The sequence below is a fragment of the Protomyctophum parallelum genome (genome assembly GCF_964188405.1).
Source record: "Protomyctophum parallelum genome assembly, chromosome: 5".
In the NCBI taxonomy this organism is placed as follows: Eukaryota; Metazoa; Chordata; class Actinopteri; order Myctophiformes; family Myctophidae; genus Protomyctophum; species Protomyctophum parallelum.
Window position 1 is genome coordinate 48,772,515 of NC_139702.1, and position 26,911 is coordinate 48,799,425.

The window sequence follows — 26,911 nt, forward strand, 5'->3', positions numbered from 1 at the left end:
TTTCTTTCTTTCTGTCAGTGAGTGACAAAACGTCAGGATTCCAGGTCAAACGCGGACGAGGGCTTGCCGCGGGCCTGCCGCCGGTGTATCCAGGCGGAAAATTGGAAAATTTAAGCTACAGTGAGTCATTAGCTAAATCAAACATGAAACAAAAAGCTCCATCTTTCCCCGGGGAAGACTTTTCCTCATGGTCTAATCTCTCATTCCAAAGGAGAAATGATTTCACTCCGGTAGACTCTTGAAAATATGCTTATCGCGGGGTGCATGCTAGCCCATTTAAAACTGACCATCTTCAGCAAATTCGCTTGTGCACTTTAGTGTAAAGAAGTTTAACTCGGTTTTATTTTGTTAATCAGCACAGACTCCCTCAACTAGTTTCCCATCATCATCCCTTATAGCCTGAGCCTCATCCACATCTCACTCTCTTAACCTCCACCTGCCACCCCTCTGTCTCCATCCTTCAATTCTCCTATACTTTATTCTTCTCCAAACTCTGCGTAACTAATTGGATCTGCCATGAACTCTAATGACTTTGCATTTGGTGTTAGTGCCATGGGGGAAAAATCACTCTTCATTTCCTCTGGCATCACTCAGAGTGGCCAAATGCTGAACCCTGATGACTGTCCCAGGAACGGCTGATTGCAGATTGTAAGGGAGTCATTTGGACAAGTTGCCGCAGGAGGGGACATCAGCACAATAGATGCATGTGCATACAGTAGTACACAGTATATGAGCGTGTGCATGAGAGAGAGAGAGAGACAGAGAGAGAGAGAGAGGAACAGAGGGAGGTAAAGAGATTAAGGGAATTGAATATTGTGTGAATAATACAAACAGGGCTCATTCTCATGTACAGTATAGTTTCAGTTTGCATGGACGGACGGACGGACAGACAGACAGACAGACATTATGGATGTTTCGATGTACAGTAGCCTACTGTATGTCCCACTGTGTCTGCAGCTGCACCTAAGCATGCTATGCCTGCATTCATGACAATCCTCTATGCATCGTTGCATAATGTGTTTATGTGTAAAATATTCACAGTGGCCACTTCCTCTGTTCATTTAACTCTATGGCATTTGTACTAATTAGACATGTCTATGCCATCAGCCAAATAGACTGACTATGCATATACAAGCCCAATGCATATATACGCAGGTAATTCAATCAAACACACACAAATCCAATAAGGAAACACTCTGGGCATCAGCGGGGACGACTCAGGGTTACTGTGGAAGGATCAGGACCTTGAGGCACAAAGCATATCTCAGGGATTGGAACTAGCAATTGGTAAAATATTGAGAGAAGGCTGAGCAAAGTGGAGTGAAAATTTAACAAATTGGTGTTTGTTAAACCTTCGCCTGTACCAAAATGCAAAATGCAATCATCCACATCGCCTTTGTAATTGTATGTATCTGCCTCGTCCATGCCTAGGTCACACGCCACAGCAATTGGTTGCCACTCTGTCTCGCTGCAGCACCAGCAAAAACGTTTAACTTTCTGTAACTCTTTCACAATGCTTTTGATGGCTTCACCTCCTACCACAGTGAGGTCACGCCTCACCAAAGACAATGTGTGGAACCATGCCACTTTCACATGTACTGTATTAACTCACATGCTGGTGATACCGTGGAGGAACATGATAGTGAATCCACCCCAACGGTCTGGCCGGGAGAATCTAGACGCAGCTGTGCGACATGAGACAAATTAATTCGAGCGACAGAGAGAGAGAGGAGTGTGTCAGTGTGTGTGTATACGTGTGTGCGTCAATTTAACAAAGGTGCAGATGATCAGAAATCAGCAGAGAGTGATCGACGTTTGCGCTACTCTATGCTGATGCTGAATTATAGTGGACTCGGTCCCAGACTTTTTTTGTTTTCTGTTCTGTTCCGTTCTATTCTGTTCTGTTCTGAGCACAGTATTTAACTGACTTTTATACTAAACCAAGAGCTTTTCTGCATGCAACATCTGGGGAAATGTCACCCGCTTTGTGACACAAAAAAGAAAAGAGGGAGAGCGGAATTAAATACCAACTCAACATAATCCCTCTTCTTCCTGACATGGTTCCTGTTGCCTCCAGTCAAATAGAGCTGTCTGCAGCAGTAGCAGCCGTCATGTTATAGCTCCAGATTGAGTTGAACCCAACTCAGCTGTAAGTAACTGCTCAGGGCCTCCGGAAAAATTAAGATCCATATGCCAGGACCAAATTTGTCTGTCACTTTAATTCCCTTGTCAATAGCGGCATAAGCCCAATTCCACGTCAACAGAAACCCTACAGTTATAATAAACTGCCTGTCTATCCGTGTATACTGTAAACTTGGCCTCCTCCCGCGGTCTGATAGGAGTATTTTGTGTGGTGTTTTTTTTGTGTCTGTGTATACCTTTTCTTCTCTGCTCCGTATCTGCTCAGTAGTCGCTGTAGGCCGCCACACTTGAAGCCCTGGAAATGCGCGGCAGGTGCACCGACTGTGATGATGTCATAAAAGGCATCTGTGGAGATGAGAGAGAGAACGACTTGTAACTTACCCTACGTTTTAACAGCGGGTGAACAGCAACGACTCTGGGCGATAAGAATCTCCTAGTGGGCGTTCCTGCTGTCATTAGCGTATGTCCATACGGTAATGACAGCAGGCGCATTGGTGCATTGGTGGTATGGTTCCGCGTGGAGGGTAAACAAAGCAACACATGCATTTGATTGGCTATCGCCGGACGATGTCGTCCAACAGATAAAATATGTTCATGTTTTTGAACTACGTTCCTCCGCCCACTTTTCGACTCTCGCCTCATCGCCGGCTATCGGCAGTAGTTGCCGCCGGGTCCCATAGACAAATAACGCACTTCTGTTAAATACACCAGGCTGCCTGTCGCCCGCTGTTAAAACATACCGTTTCCTTCATAGTAAAAAATCCTTTGAGTCTATACATCTATTCATTTGGTTACATTTGTACACTCTGGGAGTTACAAATGGGCACATTGAAGGGAAACTTTCAACCTAAATTGTTCCGATTGTGAGGACTTAGTGCAGTGGTTCTCAAACCTTTTCATGCCAAGGACCCCCGGTGACCCTCTCCTCTCCCGGGGGTCACCGGGGTCAACTTCCTCCAGCCTAGAGACACGGCGTTGAAGACAAGGACACTAATCTGACAAAAAGCTTTATCCCCTCAATAAAATAAAATCAAAAACCTAAAACATTTAGTTAGGTTTCCTCCCGACGAACTACAGTGTCTCATAATACACATATAACTAGAACTACAGTGTCTCATATAGACATATATAAAACCGTTTCCCACCAAAAATAAGAGGCTATTGAAAGAGCCAAAATGGGTTTCAGATACTGTGCTGTAGCAACAAGCCAGGGAAAATAAACTCAAGTGCACTTGACAATAGTTGGATCTTCTGTAGGGGTCAGAAAATTGTCACATACTACTGTAGGTAGGTGTCTCGCACGCACGTACGCACACACGCACGCACGCACGCACACACGCACACACACACACACACACACACACACACACACACACACACACACACACACACACACACACACACACACACACACACACACACACACACACACACACACACACACACACACACACACACACACACACACAGCTAGCAGAGATCATGTCGGGCTGCTGGACAAGATGCAGTCAGAGGTATAAAAAGACACACAGAGTACATGCACCAGCCATACCAGTAGTAGATACTTAAAAGTGGTGCAGAACCATGCATATTCTATTGCATCTACTTTTAGAACCCTTCCTGCCTGATTTATATTGCAGCCTTGTATATTGCTCCATTACCAAGGCCTCTCTCTCTCTCTCTGAGCAGCTGCCTTCTGGTCTTAATGTAGCGTTGCTCCCATGCTGAAGAGGAAGGACAGGCCAATGTCACAGCGGCTTCATTCCAATTTGCACACCGCCACGTACCGAAAGTAAATAAACACTTCACAGACGGCTGGCAAAGCACAGAGGTGCACATAACAGGTCTTGTTTTGAATGAGCAACGGATGAAGCTGACACTAATGTGAGTGGAAGAACAACTCAGGAGGAGAGGGACAGAGGTGTGGAGGAGTTGAGGGGAAGAGGGAGACACTGTGTGTTTGTGTGTATGCATTTCTGTGTGTGTGTGTGTGTGTGTATGTGTGTGTGTGTGTGTGTGTGTGTGTGTGTGTGTGTGTGTGTGTGTGCGTGTGTGTGCGTGTTTGTGTGTGTGCGTGTATGCACGTGTGTGTGTGTGTGTGTGTGTGTGTGTGTGTGTGTGTGTGTGTGTGAGTGTGAGTGTGTGAATGTTTTGCCATGAGCTTTTGGTCAGCTAATGACCACCCCGGGGGCGACGGTGGTATGCCACCATGCCACAGGAAGCGCTGTCTGAAGGGTCGTTGAAAGAACAACAACACAGGAATTAATAGCACAAGACAGCCCTAAGTGATACCGCAGGGAGACGGACAGCGATGTGGACTAACAACACCGCCATGGCCCCCTAGTGACAGGGTTTGGTTATGTGTTATTGTTATTTCTGTCTGTGTATGAACAGTATACACAAAGTCTCAGTTTATCCATTTGTAACTCAAAATCAACACTGGAATTTATAGTGCATAGGTTATTAATATGCGAGTGAGCGTGTGTCAGTGTGTATACCGATGTCCACCACATCCTGTGTTTAATTATCCCTGTGCCCAGGCAGCCATGCAGCCCTGCGCTCGCCACATGCTTTTTGGCCCCTGGAGTTCTCCAACTTCCAAGACAACCCTTAATTGGTTTCACCCCTCCCCGGCAGAAGCAGCAACACTGAAATACAATGACAGCATCTCAGGACATCAATCACAAGGGCCAATTTGTGGCCCGATTTGCTTGGTCTCCACCATGCCTGGTCCTCCCAATCCACATACCCACCCCACATCCCTGTCCCCGTCCCCCTGTCTCAATTTATCGAACCGAAAGTGAGGCAGTCAGGGTAGTGAGAGGGCCATTTCTCCCAGAGAGGAGAAATTGATTGTGGTGGTCAAGATAAGTCGGTATAATTCATACTTAACCCATTCTGCAGCCCTGGCTGTTAAACACTGACAAAATATCATTTTTACATGTGCTGAACAATATGTTCTTGGGGCCTGCTTTGCCAAGCCAGGCTTTTTAGCTTGGAAATGTTCCGCTGCCGTCACTGGAGAGGCTGAGAGTGGCCATTTCCAGAAGAATGAACATTTCGTCCGGCTCAAAGTGGTGTTTTATCCCCTCACTGGATGATCAATACACAAAAATGCTAATGAAAACAGTCATGGTTGAGGAGACAAATAGCACAGTCACAGACGATGACTAATAATAAACAAAATTGACGGGGGAATATTCACAGAGTATATTCACATTGGCTTGATAAAGCCTGTAGACATAAAAAGAGTGCAACCATTGAACTGAATGAAACCCATGTGTCTAGAAATGATCATATATCAGAACAGCAGGGGGCATATTGCCAGCTGTCATGTTCTGCATTGCATTGTAGAATTTTGATGATATAATAATAATAATTATTATTATTATTATTTTCATTATCATCATTATTATTGTGACCGCAGTTTACCATGAAAACCTGCATCCTGCGTCCGTCAGTCACGCCTCGTGACACGCTCCATATATGGCCAAATTATACAGAATTAATTCCATATGTTGATCTGACTGCATGAAACCCTGTAGACTCAAGACACGCTCCATATATGGCCAGTACCAACACATTCCATATGTTGATCTGAGCCCCCATGCCAAGGCGCCAGCACTCGCCCAGCAGTATGCCTTCACCCAGGCGGATGCGTGCACGAGACCTTGCTCTTTAGGGCGTCTTACTGGTAATAACAATATAGCTGCAAGCAGTGATAAGACGACTGAACTTGAGAGAAAGAAGATCATGTGATTGTGACAGGGTCGGTTTTGATTGGGAAAGGACTTGCACATGCTTGATTGGGTGCAGAGAAAGGAAGCTTTGTAGTGGATAGGAAGTTGAGGTATGGTGAGAGATTCTGTTTGCTTGAGGTGAGGCTTGAACTGGCAACTTTCAGACTGACAAGGTAGACACTCTACCAATCAAGCCATGGCATCCACACTATTAAGTGCACGAGGAAGATGCACAGGAAGAGTTTTTTCCTTTTTTTCCCTTCTTTCTTATGAAGCCATATGCCTTATACAATATTAATTGGCTCATGGAGGCTTCATTTTTTCATGTACAAACTTCTCTTCAACTGGGATTTCAGATAATGGTCCATAGATTGTTTGTAGAACGTTTCACGCAAATTGCTCAAATCAGGTAGGAGCATTTTTCAAACTGCTCAAAATGGCGGACAATTACTAATCAAAGTGACAGATGAGTTCCGCATGAGTCAAGGCACATTGTAAGATCCACGTTGGCCAAACGAGGCATGAGTTATGCCTGTTCAAAGTTTTCATTTTCAAACGATTGCTATAGTGCCCACCTTCGGCCAATTGGAGTAAGACTGGTTTCAGCGCTATTTGCATGACCCTCTACCATACTGTAAAGTTTCATAAACATGTGATTTTCATGTATAAGAATTTTCATAAAACTGCAATTTTCATTGGCTTCATTTTTTATCTTAAAAACAAAAACGAGACACTATTTGTTAGATATTGGTCCAAAGTAGAATGTTTCGTGCATTTTGATGGAGGTAAAAGTCAGAAGTCAGACCCGATTTCAGACGGTTAAATGGTTCATGAGCTATGCCTGTTCAAAGTTTGCATTTTCAATTGGGTGCTATAGCGCCACCCTTTGGCCAATGGTCGCAGGCTTCGCGTCTTCACTATTTGGCATTGCCCTCTACCATATTACCAAGAAGTCCCTTCGGGCTTGGTCCCTTAATAATAATTCTGCAATGTCTGAGGATCCAGAACAAAATCTGCACAAGATATATAATAAAGCAACTGTGAATATGTACGCGTAGAGAATCTGCAACGGTATCCAAAAAGAGTTAATGTTTCGAATCTCAAAAAAAGAAGAAAGATGAGTGGCAGCATTCTGCAATACTATATAGTTCAGAGCTACGTACACACCTTAGAAGAAATTAAAGTGAGGAAGGAGGCCAGAAAGTATATTGGCGTGCACAGAATGAGAATCAGCCACTGGAGGAGGCGAGTCCACTCTCTTCACTCCACCAATGCACGGCTGGCATCCTCGGACAAACGGCTGTTTGTGGAAATGTCACAGACATCAGATTAGATTGTTCTCAATGTCCTGCTATAGTGCCACAGCAGCCACGGTTGTGCAGGTTCATCATACACTCTTATATAGAGTTATTCATTTTGTTGAGATTGATGTACTGTAGGTCATTCGATGTGAGGGTGCGGAGTGCGGACTAACCGTCATCTCCCATCTCAGATTTCCACAATGTCCTCAGGCATTTCAAGAAAGTGACCTCTGGACATTCTAATGTACAAGTGTACACATATTTGTACACTCTCTGAGTTAAATGAACACTGAGGCTTTTACAGTGTAGTGATTAAGATAAATGTGGCCTAATAATATCAAACTAGGGATCCTTAAAATTTAAAAGGTTGAGAATCACTGATGTAGATAATTGGGGAGCACTTTTATAAGAAAATGTATTATGTTCACCAACAGGGAAAAAATTGGCAACTTGGCAAACTTTTACAAAATGCCTTAATGTCACAGTGAACCTTTATTGGGCCCAAACAAATCCTAACCACAATCACACCTCCAGTTCATAGTTCAACAAAAATAATGTTTTGATTGCCTCTTTTTCTCTTCCTTCTCCTTCTATTCCTTTTCTTCTCCTTGTTCATGGGAGTCAGGCAGTGCATGGTCACAGCAAAAAAGATGACTTGATCCACTTATTTCAACTGTCATCTCTGATGTCTTCAGCAGTGGAGATCCATGTCAATGCTTGTCTGCCTTCAACTTTCCATCAATCACTTGAAATGGATCCAACTCGCAGTCCATCAATCACTTGAAATGGATCCAACTCGCAGCTAGTGCAGTTAACACTTAGCAGATACAGTATAATGCATCCTGACAGAGATAAGGATGTGAAAGGCCTGGAGACTGTGCTCAGACAGTTACAGCGGGGAGGAAAAGGCCTGTCCTTATTCTAGAGGCAAATGAAAGCGGCTTAATTAGACTACTGTCTATCTTTCCCTGTCCAAGATCATTCTAACCTTTCAGCCCCAGCTGGTGAAGGCCCTTGCTTGATGAGGTGAGAACAGCTGTGGACAATTCGGCTTTTGGAAATGTCCATCATGTGAATGAACGTCACATTAGCTGTTCATTCCTGAAATAAACTGTCACCTTCCATTAAACCTATATACCTACAGTATGTGGTTATCGAAGTACCGACTCAGGTCAGTCAGCCGGCTATTGCTCTTTTTAAGTGGGTCCTGTGTATGTGTGTGCGTGTGTGTGTGCATGCATGCGTACAAGTGTGTGTGTGTGTGTGTGTGTGTTTGTGTGTGTGCGTGTGTGTGTGGGGCGGGGGGGGGGGTGGTAAAAAGGGTCTGATAAAGGGGGTGAGCCAAGTAAATTAAATGCTGTATTCCACATTTCATCTTTGCTTCAGGTCATAATATGTGTCCATAAACATTCACACATCCCTGAACAAGACCCTACTATATCTTCTCTGGATAAGGTTAAAAGGCTAAAATGTCAAATCAACATCGCAATATGATACCTGTTTTTCTGGGGCACGTCACTCTCATCCGCTGGGTGTGCAGGTTGATCGGAATGAATTGTAGGGACTTCTGGGTTTTACAACAGCTTGCTTTGAATGAAGGACCTGAGAAAATGCAAACACAAAACAGAAAGAAAATGTGTCACTGTGCTGTAAAACATAATTGCATCGTTAATAGAGTATACAAAGCAAGACGTTACTGTGATGATGCTTCTAGTGAAAGCCTTACCATCTGGTCTAGCAACACTGTGGTCTTTCCATATACTGTGTTTTGGTGTTTTACTGTTTTGTCTTTGTTTATGTGCTAATTCAGTCAGATAACTCACAAATAGATTTAACCAATATTTATTATAGAATAAGAATACAAGTGTGCATATACTATATTATCTTTTTTCAATTTTCTCCCTGCTCGGCACAATTAAACACTATCATTAAACATAAAGAGCAGGGAGATAGTGATATACAATAACAACCCCCCATGGGGAACGGAAATAACAGAGCCCACCGGTGGCGCTGGGGTGGTGGTGGGAGCAAACAGTACATAACAACAACCAGGAACAATATGCAAAAGGAAGGCAGGAAGAGCATGGTCTAGGTGAGCTTAAAAACCCCGCCCAATTGGTCAGCTGACTGCCACATCAGCAAATTACATGTGGGTCTTGCAAACACTTTATACACCCACATAGTAATGCAGCATATTAACCCCTCGAATACATTTATGTCCCTTGAGCATAGCATGAATATACCTGACTGAACTAACTCTGCAAGCTACGTATCATTTGTAGAAAAGGGGGAGATAGATACAGTAAATGGAGAGAGCAAACGCACAGAGAGATGTAAAGAGAGTTTTGCTGAGAGTTTCACTGACAGAAAGTTTAGTAAATTGGTTCCAATCTTCTCTTTGATTTTCCAATGAAGAAAAAACACTCTTGCTGCCATTGAATGTATTGAATGTGAATTGAAGGTGAATTTGTGAATGTGAGAAAAGGTAATACATAGCCCAATGGAAAACATAAAAATCAGTTTACAGGTGGGCCGTGGGTGACATTCTTTTTTGTCATGCATCCTCCATCATTTTGTAGAATTTGTAGACTTTTTTTTTTAGAAGAGAGACGTTTGAGGAAGAGTCAGAGCAGGACAGATAAGAAAAAGAAAGAACACAGAATAGAAACAGGTTACATACAGATAATGTGTGTACTATAAAGCAGTGGTTCCCAAAGTGGGGTCCGGGGACCCCCAGGGGTCCTTGAGGGAGTTCCAGGAGGTCCCCAGCTAAATGATAGTTTGGAACCAAATGGACCCTTATGGGTGTGTAACTCTGAGTGTAACGGGTCCATTTGGTCCATTTTGCTCTCAGAGTTAAATTAACATTGATTTTACAATATAAATCCCAGAGACAGAAATGTCATTAAATGGGGGTCTGTAGAATATGCATGTCAAACTGGGGGACCTTGAAATTAAACGGGTTGAGAATCACTGCTAGAGCCGTAAAAATCTTCTCTTATGGGGGTCCCTGGCATATATCTTCAAAATGGTGATCTGCTGGCTAATACATGTACATTTGGGGGTCCTTGACATGAAAAAGTTTGGGAACCACTGGTATAAAGTATAGAGGATATGCACATGCATAAAGTGAGTGGCAAATCATGTGGCAAAGTGAGTTTAACATTGTTTGTCGTTTTTATGCAATCAGATAGGACTTTTCTGTTTGATGTATGGGCTGTCAAGGCCAGAAAGTAGTTTTTTGCCACTCAGTAGGCATTTCCGCATAACTTCCGGGTATGATGATGATGTCACGTGCATGCCCTCTATACAGCATAGGGAGACTAGAACGACTTGACTTGAAGGTACGATGACATTTTTGTTATAGATTTGATATACAAATCTGAAATGCCCTCCCACCCCCATCATCCCATTTAGCATATCCATGCTGCAGACAGCAGCTTCAAAGAAGGCTGTAAGGCTTGAAATAGGGTTATGAGCTAATGTGCTAGAGGTATATATCTGACATACACAGTGAAGGAAAAGGGTGTATCCAAACAGCGATCCAAACTATCCAGCAATGTGCAGCATAATCCTCTAAGCATAGAATTTGATACCCCTAACACGCACGCACGCACGCACGCACGCACGCACCTTGTTAGAAACTTCCAATGAAAAACTTTCCCCTTTAAATGAAATGGAATCTGTTTGCAGCTTACCATGAATCTCAAAACCACACATTGACACCCCATGTTAGCGGCACAAATCTCAAATATGTAAATGAGGCTTGTGAGTCTCTCTGAAATGAGGGTTAAGCTTTTAAGAACAATAAACAACAAACACAAAAAAACACTCATGTTTGCAAAGAGGTAATTTGAGTAAACAGTAGGTGGTCAAAAAAAGGTATAGATAAATAGAAAACATCCGTCCAAAAATTCAATTTCCTATAAATGTCCATGTCTGAACTAAAGCATTATGCCAGCCCATGTATCCATGGCAGGGTTCCTCAAAGTGGGTGGACTTGCGTCATGGCACCCTAAGGTAGAGTACTTACCACTTCGACCATCTATACTTAGTACCTGTACTGTACTTGGTGCATTCATTTTCAGCCTACAGTACACCAATCTTAGCATGTACAGTAGATTGGCTATTTTTGGTGAATGTTCCCCCCAGAATAGGAATGCTAGGGTTTAAGTGGTTGGTTAAACACCAAGTATAAAAGGTATTTTCAGTCTGTCCTAATGGAAACAAATATTCTCTCAAGTTTCGACAAGCATCTTTTGGGGAAAGATCTACATACGTTCTGATATAATGACAAAGGAAAGGTGCTATAAAGTAACAATGTAATTCAGGGGTGCCGAGGATGAAAAAGTTATTTACAGGGTGACCTGAGCTAAAAAATAAAAATAATAATTGAGAACCACTGATCCATGGACATAACATAGCAGGGTGCATTCATTCGGTGTAATTGTGCAACTTTATGCTACTGTACCTTAATCCTAACATCCCATCAAATGAAATGAAAAGACATTAAGTCCAATACGTGCAGTGTGCCAACACAATGCATTTGTGCTGCCAAGGAAAACTAATATTTCACTATTTCCACTAAAATTTAGATGCATCTCCCATACTTTTATTAAGTCATCAATGAAGAACATCTGTTCTGCACATTGGTATGACCTTCAACAAAGAAGAAAACGAGATAGAATAGATAAAATGTGAAAAATAAGATGGTTCCATCTTCATCACTTGAAAATAGAGATTATGTATACCGCTTTGCGTGATGTTTGGACAAAATTTGTAGGAGTAATATATATTTTTTGACCTCTTGGTGGTGCTTTAATAGTGCAATGTTAAAAGGGTGGCATTCGTTCCTCAGCATAGTGTAAATGTGTGTGCAAAGTTTCAAAGCAATCGGATGCTGCATTCATGATTTGTGGCATTTCTTTTCTTAAATCAGTCCACACACACAGCAAACAGACTTGATCACATGACTATATATAGTGATCATATGTACCGATTTGCGTAACATTTGGATAAAATCTGAAAGAGTAATATATAAAAATATATTTTACATAAGTCTGGTGGCACTATTGGCCATATTCAGACCAATTACAGCCATCTTTCCAGCAAGGTGCTACCTAGGTGATACTTCCCATAGACAGCCCATTCATCCAAACAGAAAAGTCCTATCTAATTATATTTAACAACGTCAAAATCACCAACATTGCAGCTGCACGGAAAGCTTGAATTATCATCTTTCAATCTGTAAAGTGTTTGTTTCATAAAAATCCACCGTAGACATTTTATGAGCTACTTCCTGTCAAGAAATTCCTTGCATGTAATTTTATTCTACGTGTTGGAGTTTGGAAGCGCTCGTTGAATATCACTCAACGTACCACCTGTTTTGAATGTGCACAATGCAGCAGGCAGCAGGAGGTTGCCTTACTGATAACGAGAACTTCCATAAACTTAAACCAGAAAATAATCATTATGCTTTACAGATTGAAAGAGGATAATTCAAGCTTTCCCTACAGCTGCTATGTTGGTGATTTTGACGTTGTTTAATATAATTAGATAGGACTTTTCTGTTTGGATGAATGGGCTGTCTATGGGAAGTATCACCCGTCCTAGGTATCACCTTGCTGGCAAGATGGCTGCGGTCTGAATATGGGCAATAAAAGGCAGATGTGAATTGTGAAAAAAGCAGGGCAATGTTTTTTCCTTGGCCTCTAGGGATACCTAAAGTTTTACACAGATCGGTGCAGTTATAGGTTGAAACATGAATCGGCCTGTTATAGTGCCACCATGAGGCTGATTTGAAAATGTTCAAGAGGCATTTCTTCCATGGCCCAGTGGGAATGTGCATGCAAAATTTCACAGAAAACAGAGCAATCCTACAAACTTTGGAAGACAGGATGGAATATGAAAGATCTGAAAGACCGTACCGATTTGCTACCGTACTGATGTTTGAAGAAAATCTGTAGTAGTCAAAAAAATTGTTTTGTAAGAATTGTCCTCCTGGTGGCGCTACAACAGGCCCATGTGCTCTGGCATCCAGGGTGTGTGTGTGCACACAGTTTCACTGCGATCAAGCCAACAGTGCCGGAGATTAGCTGGTCACAGACGGAACCACGGACTGACGGACGGTCAGGGTTCAAAACATAATTATAATACAATAAACAAACAATAAAAACACAGCAATGTCTAATCATGTGATTTACACTAGTGAGTTTTACTTTCATGTAAGCAACCATTCACAAAAAATAAAAACATAAACCCTAACCTTAACCCCTAAAGCTAAATAAAGAGTGTGCCATGTTGCCTCATTGCTCCCAGCATTGATAGCATGGCTAACATTGAAGTATTCTGAGAAGTCTTTCTGTGTAAGGTGAAGCCATTCATAATAATGGCTATATTATAGTCAGGTGGGCTAAACTCAATGGGGGTTCGCCGTGGGCGGCAGTGCTCTGGGGACCTGGGCTAATCGAGTTTAGTGACCGCTGTGGCTTAGACGAATTAGCCATATGAAATCGCCATCTGTTTGTCCAGGTGGTATGTTGCTTGATGCCAGCGGTAGTGGCCAACAGCTGTCTAAAAGTAGACAGGGTTAGTATCTCTTCATTTCATCTCTCTGGGGTTGTTTTGTTCGAAACCAAAAATTGAGTGAACAGACCAGTACAAATTTATGTTTGTACTGCTGCTATATTGAAATAGATATACTGTAGGACAGATTAAATGTAGGAGGGTGTGGTAGACAAGGGAGGGACATCTCTAACAAGATTCTCAACACCGCCACCATCGCGATGAACAGCTGGTCACCTTTTCAGCATCATTTGCTTGTTCTTAAATTCCGGAATAACAACCGATATGCTACAGTAAAACATTTTACCAACCATCTCACTGGACAAAGACGCCCGACGACAAGCTGAAGAAAACCAAACAAGACTACCAACGACAGCCTGCAGCCACAAAAATAAATCAATAAATCAATAATAAATAAACTCCAATACAGAGATATCAGAGATCCAACGTGAATGTGAGGGAGGGTATAGGCCTATGTTTCTTTTCCAGTGGATCAGAATAGGGCGTCTTGCCAGAAGAGTCACCTGATTGATATTTAGGCAGGGAGATGGATTCAGGAAGAACACCAAATAAGGAAATAATAAGGGATGGACCTATGGGAAACTGTAATACCAACTGATAATATTTCTAATGTGATTAATCCGTTCTCTAGGTGTGGATAGGTGTGCTGTCATGCTCATTTCAGCACAGCTTGAGAGAGGGGGGCTCAAGTAATAATAATAATAATAGCTCAAATTTATATAGCGCTTTTCTAAATACCCAAAGCGCTTTACATAGGAACACTAGGAACGGACTTTAAGAAGAAGAAAAAACAAACAAAGTATTACTAGTAGTACTATAGTACCAGTGGTTGGGAACCCCTGGGTCAACCATGCTGGCATCGGTTTCCAGCGCTAGTTTGAATTCGCCCCTCTAGTTCATGAAAGGTTTGGGTACTTTCAGTCTATGTCCACACACAGTAATTGTGTGCACAGCTCTGAATAATATTATGATGTGACGGCAGAAATGCAGGGAGGAAGACAACATAGTGGAGACAGAAAAAGGCATTGATAGGATTACATCTTAACCCATTCTGAACGGGCACCCATTTTGGTGTTGGCATCATATTATGCTTTAGCTATTGAAAAATAGCAGATCTACAAGCTCATATCGCGCCACCGAGTGGCGCGATACGAGCTTGTAGGTCTGCAATTTTTTTTAAATCGAAGACACTTTTAGAATCTGATCTCAGGTCAGAATGGGTTAATAATGAAACTGTCAGGATGTAATAGACATTTTTAGAATCTGATCTCAGGTCAGAATGGGTTAAACCAGATATGAGCAACCGGGGCCTTAATCATTGTACCAGGCACAGCACACCTGGGCATGCAGTTACAATTACCAGTGGCAGTGACTTGTCATTATTCTCGATGTCAGCACGGTAATAACCTGATGGAAATTGATCTCACAGCACTGTCCTCTGCCCATTTTTGTTATTGTTGTTGTTCTGATGATACTTTTCACAGCAGATTCGGCACCCGGGCCAACGAACGCACCTTTCAACGCAAACCACACATACAGCCGGGATTTACAGTCCACACCGCTATAGCGCTAATTCTGGGGGGCTGGCAAACAATGGCAGCGGAAGAGGATGATTAATTCATGAATGGAGTTATTAGAGCTTCTCAGAGAGAGAGAGAGAGAGAGAGAGAGAGAGAGTGTGTGTGTGTGTGGGTGTGTGCCGGCGTCAGCGTGTCTCATTAAAAATGGATAGAAGAGGAAACACAGCGGCTGTTGGACCTATAGCACGGACAGGGGATTCTGCCTCCACCTCTCCAGGGACAGGCTGTCCTCTTGCTGTTCTTTCACATGCTCTCTCCATCTCCATCTCTCTCCCCCTCTCTCTCTCCATCTCTTTCCATCTCTCTTTGTCTCCTTCCTTCATGTTTATTCATGCTCGGACGCCTCTCACTTGACACCCTAAGGTCTTTTCTCTTCCTTCGACTCCAAGCACACCTTTTATTATCACTTTATCGGATTCCGTTTCCTCATTGCACTTTGACTGAGAAGAATTTGGTGGCACTTTGACTTTGAATAATTTGGTGGCACGGTCGACCATCCCTCTCTTAATCACGGCCATTGCGATGCTCACTTCTGTTGCTCTGCATGGGATAGCACAGCTCCCCCCACTTCAGTCACCGACACCAATTCCTGATTCACTGTGGATTCTAGTCGTCGTCACTGCTAACTCCACGTGCCTCCTTCAATACACATGTTATCAAGGCTGCTTCTTTTCACCCGACAGTGAGGATGTAACGCATGCAGAGCTACACACAATTCTTCCTAGCTCCATTATATCCTTCTGAACTGCAGTGCATGACCAGCCAGTAGGATGTGATAATGCAGTTACATGGCCCGGTTTCCCTCCCACGGTTTGCTCTAAAGCCCAGCCACCAGAGGATTTGAACCCCTATCTATAGTATCGATAGTGGGCAGGACCTTTACCCCTGCGGCACCTGAGGACCCCCTTAGTGCCATTTCATATCTTTGATAAAGTTTCCTGCCACTTATGGTCATCCATCTCTGCTGTCCTGTTCTCCATTAGCCCCCGCTCCCTAATGCATTCCCGCTCACACTCCACTCTCCCCCTATCTCACACCTTTCTTTTAATCTAATCTAAGGTATTAATAATTAATCCATGCCACCAGTCTGGCCTGCCCGGCTAACTCTGTCGCCTGTCAGCCCCATAAAGTTAATGCATGGGGCTGTACTTATCGGGGGCGGGGGGGAGGGGAGACTTGCGGTTCGTACTTCGTAGGTGTCTATCGGCCAGCTTTATCAGCTGCACGAGGCATCTGGGCCACAAGAACGGGCTTGTCGAGAACCATCAAAGCCTTGTCCCCTGCTGATTTTCCCAGCCTCCTCCTGGGAATATCCAGCTTCCTCTCCCTGACTTCCTCTGCCTCCCCCCGGTGCCGAGCCAAGGGAGAGCGGGAGCCTTCGCCCTTGCCACCGCTGTTGCTGCTACTGACATCATCCCTCATCAGCCGGTCACAGGGGAAAGCAGCAGTGACAAATATCTCATTACGGGAGCCGAGGAAATCAGAGTAAAATCAATCACTTGCCATCAGGTTCCTGCAGCTGCGGGAAGCACAGGCTGGAATATATATCGACGTTGAGGGAGGGAGAGAGAGAGAGAGAGAGAGAGAGAGAGAGAGAGAGAGAGAGAGAGAGAGAGAGAGAGAGTAGTAGAATAGTGTTCTGCCCATGAGGGTATTTGATTTCAGTGTGCTTTTATTCCTAATAGTAATTCTATTAGCAGCAATTTATTGAGTCTGGTTGAGGTCTACAGAGCGATAATTTGATAGAGACACCTAACATCCGTCATTTGAAGTGTGTGCGTGTGTGTGTGTGTGTGTGTGTGTGTGTGTGAGAGAGAGCGAGAGAGAGAGAGGGAGATAAAGAGTCAGGGACGGAATAACCCCCACATGGGCCCCCATAGCGCGCATGCACTTGGAATTTTCATGTTTTTCCGTGATTTTATCAAAACAAATTACCTCAATTTAAAGGAGAATTCCATGCTAGAAGGCTTTCTTACCTTTATTTCTAGTTGTTACGTCCCCACCACTAATTCACTTATTTCCATCGAAGTAGTAAAGTGTGCCGCTTGGGATACTATTTACATTATGAAGAGAGGATATATCCATTGCTTTTGAGCGATGAAAATAAGCGAATTAGCACAACACCCCAATGCCCCATTCAATTAAATTCAATTCATTGAGGGCTTATGGTAGGGGAAATAGCCAATCATTTTGCACAAAATAACACCTGGACCTCTTTGGTGGGGACGTAACAACTACAAATAAAGGTAAGAAGGCTTTCTTACCTTTATTTGTAGTTCTAGCATGGAATTCTCCTTTAACAAAATCAATGGCCAATGAAGGTCCCCATGAGCTCATTTCAGGGCCTCAAACCCAGTACAGAGCGGTCCAATTTCCCCGAAGGGCCCCCGAGAGCCAAGGGCCCCAGCCTGGGCCAAGGCTAATCTAACATGTGCATGCACGCACGCACGCACACATGCACACAAATTCCAGCACATGCAGTGCACACTCTCCCCTCTGCTATGGGGGCATATAAGAGAGCTTTCTCAAACGGAGGTTTAGCATCGACAAGAAACCTCCCCAGGGGCTCTCTTCCACTCAATGTCATTCTCTATTGCATATAACCACATTCCAGCACCACCTATCTATTATTTACAGGTTTAAGGCCACACATTAGCCCATATGTACAGAAAGGCAGATCGACACAATTCGGTGCCCAAGCCCTTCTGACAGCCATCACTCTGAATGAAATACAGAAACCCTATTTAGATCTGCATACCTAAGAAAGCTATTCTTTCTAATAGGAAAATCAATTGGAATCACGGCCACCTGCATATCCTGCACTGTAATTGTCTTTTCTGTAACAAAACCGAGTGAAATCAGGAAAAAAAAGAAAGGGGGGAAAAATACATGTTGCAGCATGCATTCAAGGACAAACTGTGATGTGTTTTGACAGAAAAAGAAGAAAGGGATTTCCAGTAGGCCTATGATTTACATATACAGCTAAGACATTTACAGAACAATGAACAATCCAATCTCAACGATGCCTCGGGAGATGGGATGAAAGCAAGGGCATTTGAAACATGCGACAACATTCCGGCCATCTACTGTACACGTGTGAGAGCGTTTTGTACAACATGCATACGAGTGTGCATGGGCATGTTACAGTAAAGGAGAATTCCGGCCTAGCGCTTTTATTATTATATTTAGTATATCCAACAACCAAAACAAAAATGGCATTTTTTTTTTAAATAATCATCTATCTGCCGCACCCAGCAAAAACTAGAGTTCTCAACAGGCCAGAAAATGAAGGCCCTACCTGGGTCATAACTGGGCTGGCCCGAGGTCCTCTACCTGGGTCCTAACTGAGCTGACCCGAGGTCCCCTACCTGGGTCCTAACTGGGCTGGCCCGAGGTCCTCTACCTGGGTCCTAACTGGGCTGGCCCCAGGTCCTCTACCTGGGTCCTAACTGGGCTGGCCAGAGGTCCTCTACCTGGGTCCTAACTGGGCTGGCCCGAGGTCCTCTACCTGGGTCCTAACTGGGCTGGCCCGAGGTCCTCTACCTGGGTCCTAACTGGGCTGGCCCGAGGTCCTCTACCTGGGTCCTAACTGGGCTGGCCCGAGGTCCTCTACCTGGGTCCTAACTGGGCTGGCCCCAGGTCCTCTACCTGGGTCCTAACTGGGCTGGCCCGAGGTCCTCTACCTGGGTCCTAACTGGGCTGGCCCCAGGTCCTCTACCTGGGTCCTAACTGGGCTGGCCCCAGGTCCTCTACCTGGGTCCTAACTGGGCTGGCCCCAGGTCCTCTACCTGGGTCCTAACTGGGCTGGCCCCAGGTCCTCTACCTGGGTCCTAACTGGGCTGGCCCGAGGTCCTCTAACTGGGTCCTAACTGGGCTGGCCCCAGGTCCTCTACCTGGGTCCTAACTGGGCTGGCCCCAGGTCCTCTACCTGGGTCCTAACTGGGCTGGCCCCAGGTCCTCTACCTGGGTCCTAACTGGGCTGGCCCCAGGTCCTCTACCTGGGTCCTAACTGGGCTGGCCCGAGGTCCCCTACCTGGGTCCTAACTGAGCTGACCCGAGGTCCCCTACCTGGGTCCTAACTGAGCTGACCCGAGGTCCCCTACCTGGGTCCTAACTGGGCTGGCCCCAGGTCCTCTACCTGGGTCCTAACTGGGCTGGCCCGAGGTCCCCTACCTGGGTCCTAACTGAGCTGACCCGAGGTCCCCTACCTGGGTCCTAACTGGGCTGGCCCCAGGTCCTCTACCTGGGTCCTAACTGGGCTGGCCCGAGGTCCCCTACCTGGGTCCTAACTGGGCTGGCCCGAGGTCCCCTACCTGGGTCCTAACTGGGCTGGCCCGAGGTCCCCTACCTGGGTCCTAACTGGGCTGGCCCGAGGTCCTCTACCTGGGTCCTAACTGGGCTGGCCCCAGGTCCCCTACCTGGGTCCTAACTGGGCTGGCCCGAGTTCCCGCTTGGCCTTACAAATTAGCACACATTTTTCACCCTACCCGGCCCGAAAACATACAAAAGTTTTTAAAGCAGTTTGCTAGTTTTTTTGTTTGTTTTTCAATCTAACTAGGCAGAGTTCCGGAGTAGTTCCAACGGATTGTGTGGCCCTGGTCTTTCCCTAGTGGGACTGATCGAGGGTAGCTATACTGGGACGTAAGTCGGGACTTATCACCCCGGCTGGGTCACCCGAGTGAGGGTGTTCGCGAGACCCGAAACCCGATAGCCTTGGGATACATCACTGAGGATACGTCCCAGGTGCATCCATGCGATGTATTTTCGTTCTTAGTTTTTATAAATTTTAGTGTTCGTTTTATTTCTTTTTTACATTGGATTATTTGTCAAGCGCATGATTGAAAAGGTAAGTATTGTGTCATAAAAACGTAACAAAAGATAAAAAAATTATTCAGTTACATAATGGCATAGGCATATGGCATAGGCAGCTCCCGGCAGGATCCGCCGGGAGAATCTAGACGCAGCTGCGCGACATGAGACTAATTCATTAGAGCGACAGAGAGAGAGAGGAGTGTGTGTGTTACTGTGTACGTGTGTGCGTCAATTTAACAAAGGTGCAGACGATCAGAAATCAGCAGGGAGTGATCGACGTTTGCGTTACTCTATGCCGTATTGAAGTGGACTCAGACCCAGACTTTTTTTTCCCTCCCTGGAAATAAAAACGTCTGGGTTTCCGAGGCTACATAATGAACCACCAACCTGCATGCACAAACTACTGTTATAAATAAAACTAAGGGCATTTTGAAACACACAATACAGTTTCAGTTAGTTAGTGTTTATATTTTTTATTTAGTTCAGTTAACGAAAATGTTTTTTCAATTTTAGTTTTAATTATTTTGTTAGAATCTTGTCTAGCAGGTGAGTATATTTGAAACAGAGCGGATTCGTTACTGACTGCAGAGTGCAGACTGCAGACACAGACGCACACATACCGGTAATCTTGTCCAGCTCTGACAGAGTCTCCTCATAGGAGAGCTGATGACTCCTCCGTAACGAGAGATCACCTCCTTCCTCAGGTTATCCCAGTGGGGGGAGAGCTCACCCAAATCTCTCAGCTCCTCAACCCTGGAGAGAGAGATAGAGAGAGAGAGAGAGATTCCCAATGTTTTTAAGGGAAATCCAAAAGGTGGCAGACAAAAGCAATCAAATGATGAATACCATCCCAACCATAATGCTTAAGATGCTTCTTCCCACGTACAATCAGGTACATGAATGAACTGTCAAGAACGAGAAAGAACCAGGGCAGAGGAAAATGCTAACCCACACTGCTCACCCGGGTGCCGTCTACATTCCGTCTGTCAACAATCTCTCGGGTGGTCACCAGACTATTCCCGGTTGTCACATAGTCTATTCCTATGAGCCACTATAAATAGAACAACTAGAACAAAACAAAACATCGGGACGTATCCTCAGTGATGTATCCCAAGGTCCTCTGGGTTTCGTGTCTCGCAAAACAATCATACCCCTCACTCGGGTGACCCAGCCGGGGTGATCAAGTCAAACAAAATACAAATAAAAATAAAATAAAGTGCCTTGAACCTTGAGAGTATTGAACAGCAGCCATATCAGCAGAGGACCCTCACCACATGCTGTTTAAATTAGCTATTTTGGCTATTCAATTACTCTGCATTAGTGTCCAATGTCCATAATCAATATCTTGAATGAAACATCCGTTTCAGCTACAGTAGATACCGTATAATATCCTATAGATCAGATTGATAAGCTATTCAATAACCTGCGTAGTTGTGTCTGGAGCTGGCTGGTAGCCAGATTTAAATTGTTAGCGAGGTTGCTGCTAAGATAAATGAACGCGTTCTCCTGGCCTCAGATCAGTTTGAGACAGAACACTACAGTGTATAGAGTAACAACAGATAATTAACAGCTCAGGGGCAGAAAATGCATACATGTGTGATGTGTCGATGTGTGTGCATACATGAATGCGCACAGAACACAGAAATGATCAGGCGTGTCCACATGCAGGTGTATTTCTGTGGAAGCACCTGGCAAGCCCATGCATGCATACATGCACACATGCCACACAAGCCCATCTGCTGGGAAAAACACACACACTCCCACACACACACACCCCCACACCCACACACACACACACACACACACACACACACACACACACACACACACACACACACACACACACACACACACACACACAGATAATAGCTTGGAGGAGAGAACCCCACAAAGGTAATTTATCCGCTTACATTTTCTAGTATTTCAGTTCCAACATTGTCAGCTCATTTCGGTTTTGTTCCATCACTTTCAATTTCAATTGTTTAACCGACATCCTGCTATAAATTCTCTCTCCTTTAAAAAAAAAAAAAAAATTATCCCACGATTTTGTAGGGAGGCGTACTATCATCCGACAGAGCATTGCTCCGAAGGAGCAATGCTCCGAGGTGCGCTGCGGGTCGGGAGAGGGTTGCGGTTAGGTTTAGGTGTCTGCCCCGGGGGAGGTTAGGGTTAGGGTGAGGGAGGAGGTAGGTTGTCGTTCGGACCAATGCTCCGTCGGATGAAAGGCATGCACTCGATTTTGTAACCCATTTTTCACCCCTGTGTCAATCATCTAATGTGATCCTGGGCTCTACACACCCTCCACCAACCTAGTCTTATATGGGGGACAAGGGGAGAGCAACGGACTTGAACTCATGCTTCCTTCATGCCTGAGTGTCCAAGTTGCTCCTTTACACCTGACAGGGGGGAGTTTCCCTGGTTGGACGTAGCGCGTGGAAGGAACACGTTATTCCAACCAGTTCCTTTCCCCTCCATCAGGCGCCCCGGCTGGCCAGGGGGAGGCAGTTTAGTGACCAGGATTACTGCATGTTTTTTGTGAGGGTACCTACCCTAGGGGACACGGGGAGAACATGCAAACTCCACACAGAAAGGCCCTTTCGCCAACCCCGCCTTCGGGTATGGGCACTGATGACGCGGAGGAGGAAACACGCCGCCAGCACCCACAGCGTCCCGTCTCTCTCCTAATTGGATAAAATTAGTATCCCGACCTGAAATCTTATTTTCAATTTACTTTAAGTGCTGGAGAATGGAGATATGTGGAGACCTTGTTATAATAATATTAATTAGACCGGTGCCCAGCTGTTGAGCACTGAGTCGGTAACGATGAGAGTTGGAGATCCATGCCCCACCCGGCTATGCAATACCCGTGTCAGAGTACCCGTTCCACCCATCTCTCTGTGTCCCCTTTATGCCCATATATGGAGATTTCTGAATCTGTCTCTCTGTGTCCCTTTATTTATTTTTTAGTTCTGTGTCAGGCATGCCCAAATAATCTCAATGTGTCTACAGGTGAGGGGATTTAGGCTGATTAGTTCTACTGGCAGAGCCTGACCAGACCGAGCCTTTTGTGGTGGCTCTGGACAACCGTGTATCTGACCGACTCGACACCAGGCACTGCACTCCCTGTGGTGGTGTGGAACGTGTGTTTCACTGGGGGCGAACGGTTCTCGAGTTACGTGGATTACAGATGTACTGACCTCATCAAACCCCTAGATCTCCATAGCTGGCCTGTTCTTACATCACAAATTAGTTCACAATGTTGACTAAACTCAGCTCAACAGAATGATCAATTGGCTAATTTGGGCCCTGTCCGGAGCACTGCACACATTGTGGTGGTGTGGAAGTGGAATGCCTGTGACAAATTTGAAGTCGGTGGGGCAAACAGTTCTCGAGTTATGTGGATTACAGACATACACACGTACACACACACACACACACACACACATACAGAGACGTGGTGCATTTACAGTAGGAATATAATAATATTATTAATAATCACTTACAGCCACTTAAAAACACACATGATTGCAGAACGCATACACAAGCAGGCTCACACACAAAGCGTGCCCCAGATAGATTTGTGTTAATACAATCCTGAACCTCCACTTATCTACTGCATTCTATTGCACCATCCTCTGCATTACTCCTAACAAGAACACCTATTTCTCACCCACTATGTTTGTCTGAAGTGATCAGCGGCCTGCTGTCTCTTGTGTTATCACACTGTGCTTATAGCCAAAGGACACAAACGGGGATGGATACAAATACAAGATCATCTAATCTCCAGCTCCGGCAGAAGATAATGGGGGCTGAACGGGGGTAGAACGGGTGGCCACTGCTGATATTCAGTTTGAATGGCCAGACCCATCATTAGCATCTGAATGGCCACCATCAGATTGGTGGATAGCATTCAGAGACTTCGTCGCTGGCATTCAATCCAAAGCAAATTGTGGCAATGTTTTAGAAAGTAGGGGTTCATGGAGATTCTATGCGTTTTTCAGAATAACAAACATATACAGTATAGCTTTGCTCTCATGATAATATGCCTTATTGTGAAATAATTACACCTTATACAAATTCAAGAGGCTGCATGTATTAAAGCCAGCTGCTTTGTCGTATTTTTCAATGTGTGAATGCATAATTTTGTGTTCAGTTTGTAATATAAAACATGAAAGGATGATGGCCTCTACTCAGTGTTCACTTCAGGTTTGTAAACATAGATAGATTGAGCTCTCATCTCAACACCAGGTTTTGTGAAATCACTGACTGAAAGGAGCAATGCTTGACCAATGCTTGACTAAACACACAAGCACACACGCACTCTATGGGCGACTCTTACATTTAAAGCCGATTTGGCCGGAAACTGAGCATCAGGAAGTGAAAATCCGCTATGTGACATGTCCCGCGAATGTAATTTAATCCACCCAAAACATACTTATTGTAAGCTAGGATCAGAGAAATGAGCCACAAATCAAGCTTGTTTTTGGTATAAAAAGAAGAACATATAAATATTTACATTCTAAGAATCTGCATCCCCATAGACAGCATAAGACCAGCGGATTTTCCATTTCTGTTTTTTAGGGTTTTTTTACCCTGAGTGTTATGACCGCATACAGGACACAATTGATCAACGTAATCAATTGATATAAAATAGTGGTCCAAAGGCAATTTTGGCGCCTGGGGACTTGGGAAAAACGGGTGTCAAAAGGCGATTTCGGCGATAAACGAGTTAATTATGCACATATCTGAACAAAGACTAAAGATAAATATGCATGATCCTTCAGAGGAAATATGCTACAAAGGCGGCAATGTAAAGATTAGGATCTAAGACACTAACCTCTTCTTAAAGGAAAGGTAAGAACAAAGCTCTCTTAACAGCAGTTCAGGGGAAAGAAAAAAGCCCCTATTGAGACTTGCAAAAAAAACGTTTTTCATGGTTGCATGCTAATGCGAGTGCTAGAGTTGAAGGACATAATGATAGTGGTGCCTCGATCTCGGCATGCAGTTGAACGCGCTGAGGTGTATTTCACGGCCGACGTGTGAGAGCGCTGCCGCGGTATCAATCAAGCATATATTGTTTCCTACACACCCACTTAACTTAGAGTGGGTCTCATTCTAAAGCATTAGGGCTATTTTAACCAATCAACAGAGAGAGGTGGTGATGCTCTGTTGATTTTCCTGGTTTAAACAGCAGGCCCCTGACCAAGGTTGGCACAATGCTCTTAAGTCGATTGCAGCCATTCACAGTAATCCATACCCCGCTGTCTCTCCTGTTCAACCACTGTTATTTGTGTATCACGGCAGCAATCCACAGTCACATACCCCTGAGTAACCTGTTATTTTGTCGAGGCAGCAGAGGCCAGGGTGTACGGTATAGGTTATAGGCTACAGTAAGTACACAAACGAACCCCACGTGACAGCCAGACAGAGGATGATGGCAGTGCAAGGGTGGCCTGGATGAGCAAATCGTACAGGGAAGAGGTGGCAGGGGAGTTTTTGAGTGCAACAATGGCTCTAAATCGGGGGATGGCAAGTGGCCTTGGGCCAATCTTTTTTTTACCTTCACAGCCTTCGTTGCACTGCCATGTGACCGATATCTCAGAATTTGAATCAGAAACTCTTTGTTATTGTACACTGTACTTGCGGTCATTTATTTTAGTCCCACAAACAAGGCTGAAGGGGAGACAGAACATTTTCCGCTGTAGCACAGAAACTGTGGAACGCTCTTGGCTGTATTTAAATCACGTTTGAACATTCACTTGCACTCTCTTTCGATGCGTCTATACGTTTTGCACCCTCTGTGTGTTTTTCCACTGTTTATTGTTCTACTCTTAGTATTTTATATATCTGTTTACTGAGTGCACAGCACTTTGGTTCAACGCTGTTGCTTTAAATCTACTCTGAATTGGATACTAGACAATAAAAAATTGAGGTAGCAATTCAACTCGATGCAGAGAGTGTCATTACGTCAGTTGGCCATGATGGATTTATGGCTTCCACTACGTCATCCACGTCACTGGCCATAAGAGGGTAATAAGGAAAATAGGCAAAGATCTTACACTGAAGTAGAACTCAGGAATCAAGGCATAAGTCTCACACTTGATTAGAAAAGCAGGAAACGGGAATAAATCTCATCCTTGAGTAGAACATAGGAAATAGGAATATATCTCACTCAGAAACCAAACAGAAAATGACATGGTAGTCAAACAGGAAACATGCACCGACGACATCAAACTATGAACTGACAAAGGTGGTTTGCAAAGAGTCCAGTTATATAGGGGGAAGGCTAATTGGAGAAATGTTCACAGGTGGGATGACGAGGGAGTTGGAGACAGGTGATTAAATGGGACTGCAGTGTGGAATGGAAAGTGGGAGTGGCCAGGGCTGACATGGTCTGTGGAGAGACAGACCCTGACACGTACTCTCTGTTCATTTTGTTCAAACTCCTTGACCAATGTCATGTTTGTTTTAAAAAGGGATGTATTTATTATCATACGTAAGGGGAGCACAAATTAGCCTTTATAAGACACAAGGATGAAGGTTAACAGAAAAAGCATTTTCAGATCAGAAGAGTGAACTATAGAGGATACAGGATAAATGTGAAATCGAAAGTGATGCATCAGTGATGATCAGTGCGAATCATTTGTGTCTTATCTGTTCATATTCTACCTATTGATAAAAGTACTGTGTGTGTGTGTGTGTGTGTGTGTGTGTGTGTGTGTGTGTGTGTGTGTGTGTGTGTGTGAAAAAA

At 44.4% G+C, this 26,911-nt stretch overlaps 1 protein-coding gene across 1 annotated transcript in view; it reads right to left on the bottom strand.

Moving 5' to 3' along the window:
* inpp4b (inositol polyphosphate-4-phosphatase type II B) overlaps positions 1-26,911 on the bottom strand; it is a 245,706-nt gene that overhangs the window by 50,349 nt on the left and 168,446 nt on the right. The window contains 4 exon segments of the mRNA XM_083765321.1: positions 2,379-2,487; positions 8,681-8,785; positions 20,781-20,820; positions 20,823-20,913. Coding sequence (XP_083621447.1) covers positions 2,379-2,487; positions 8,681-8,785; positions 20,781-20,820; positions 20,823-20,913 — 345 coding nt within the window.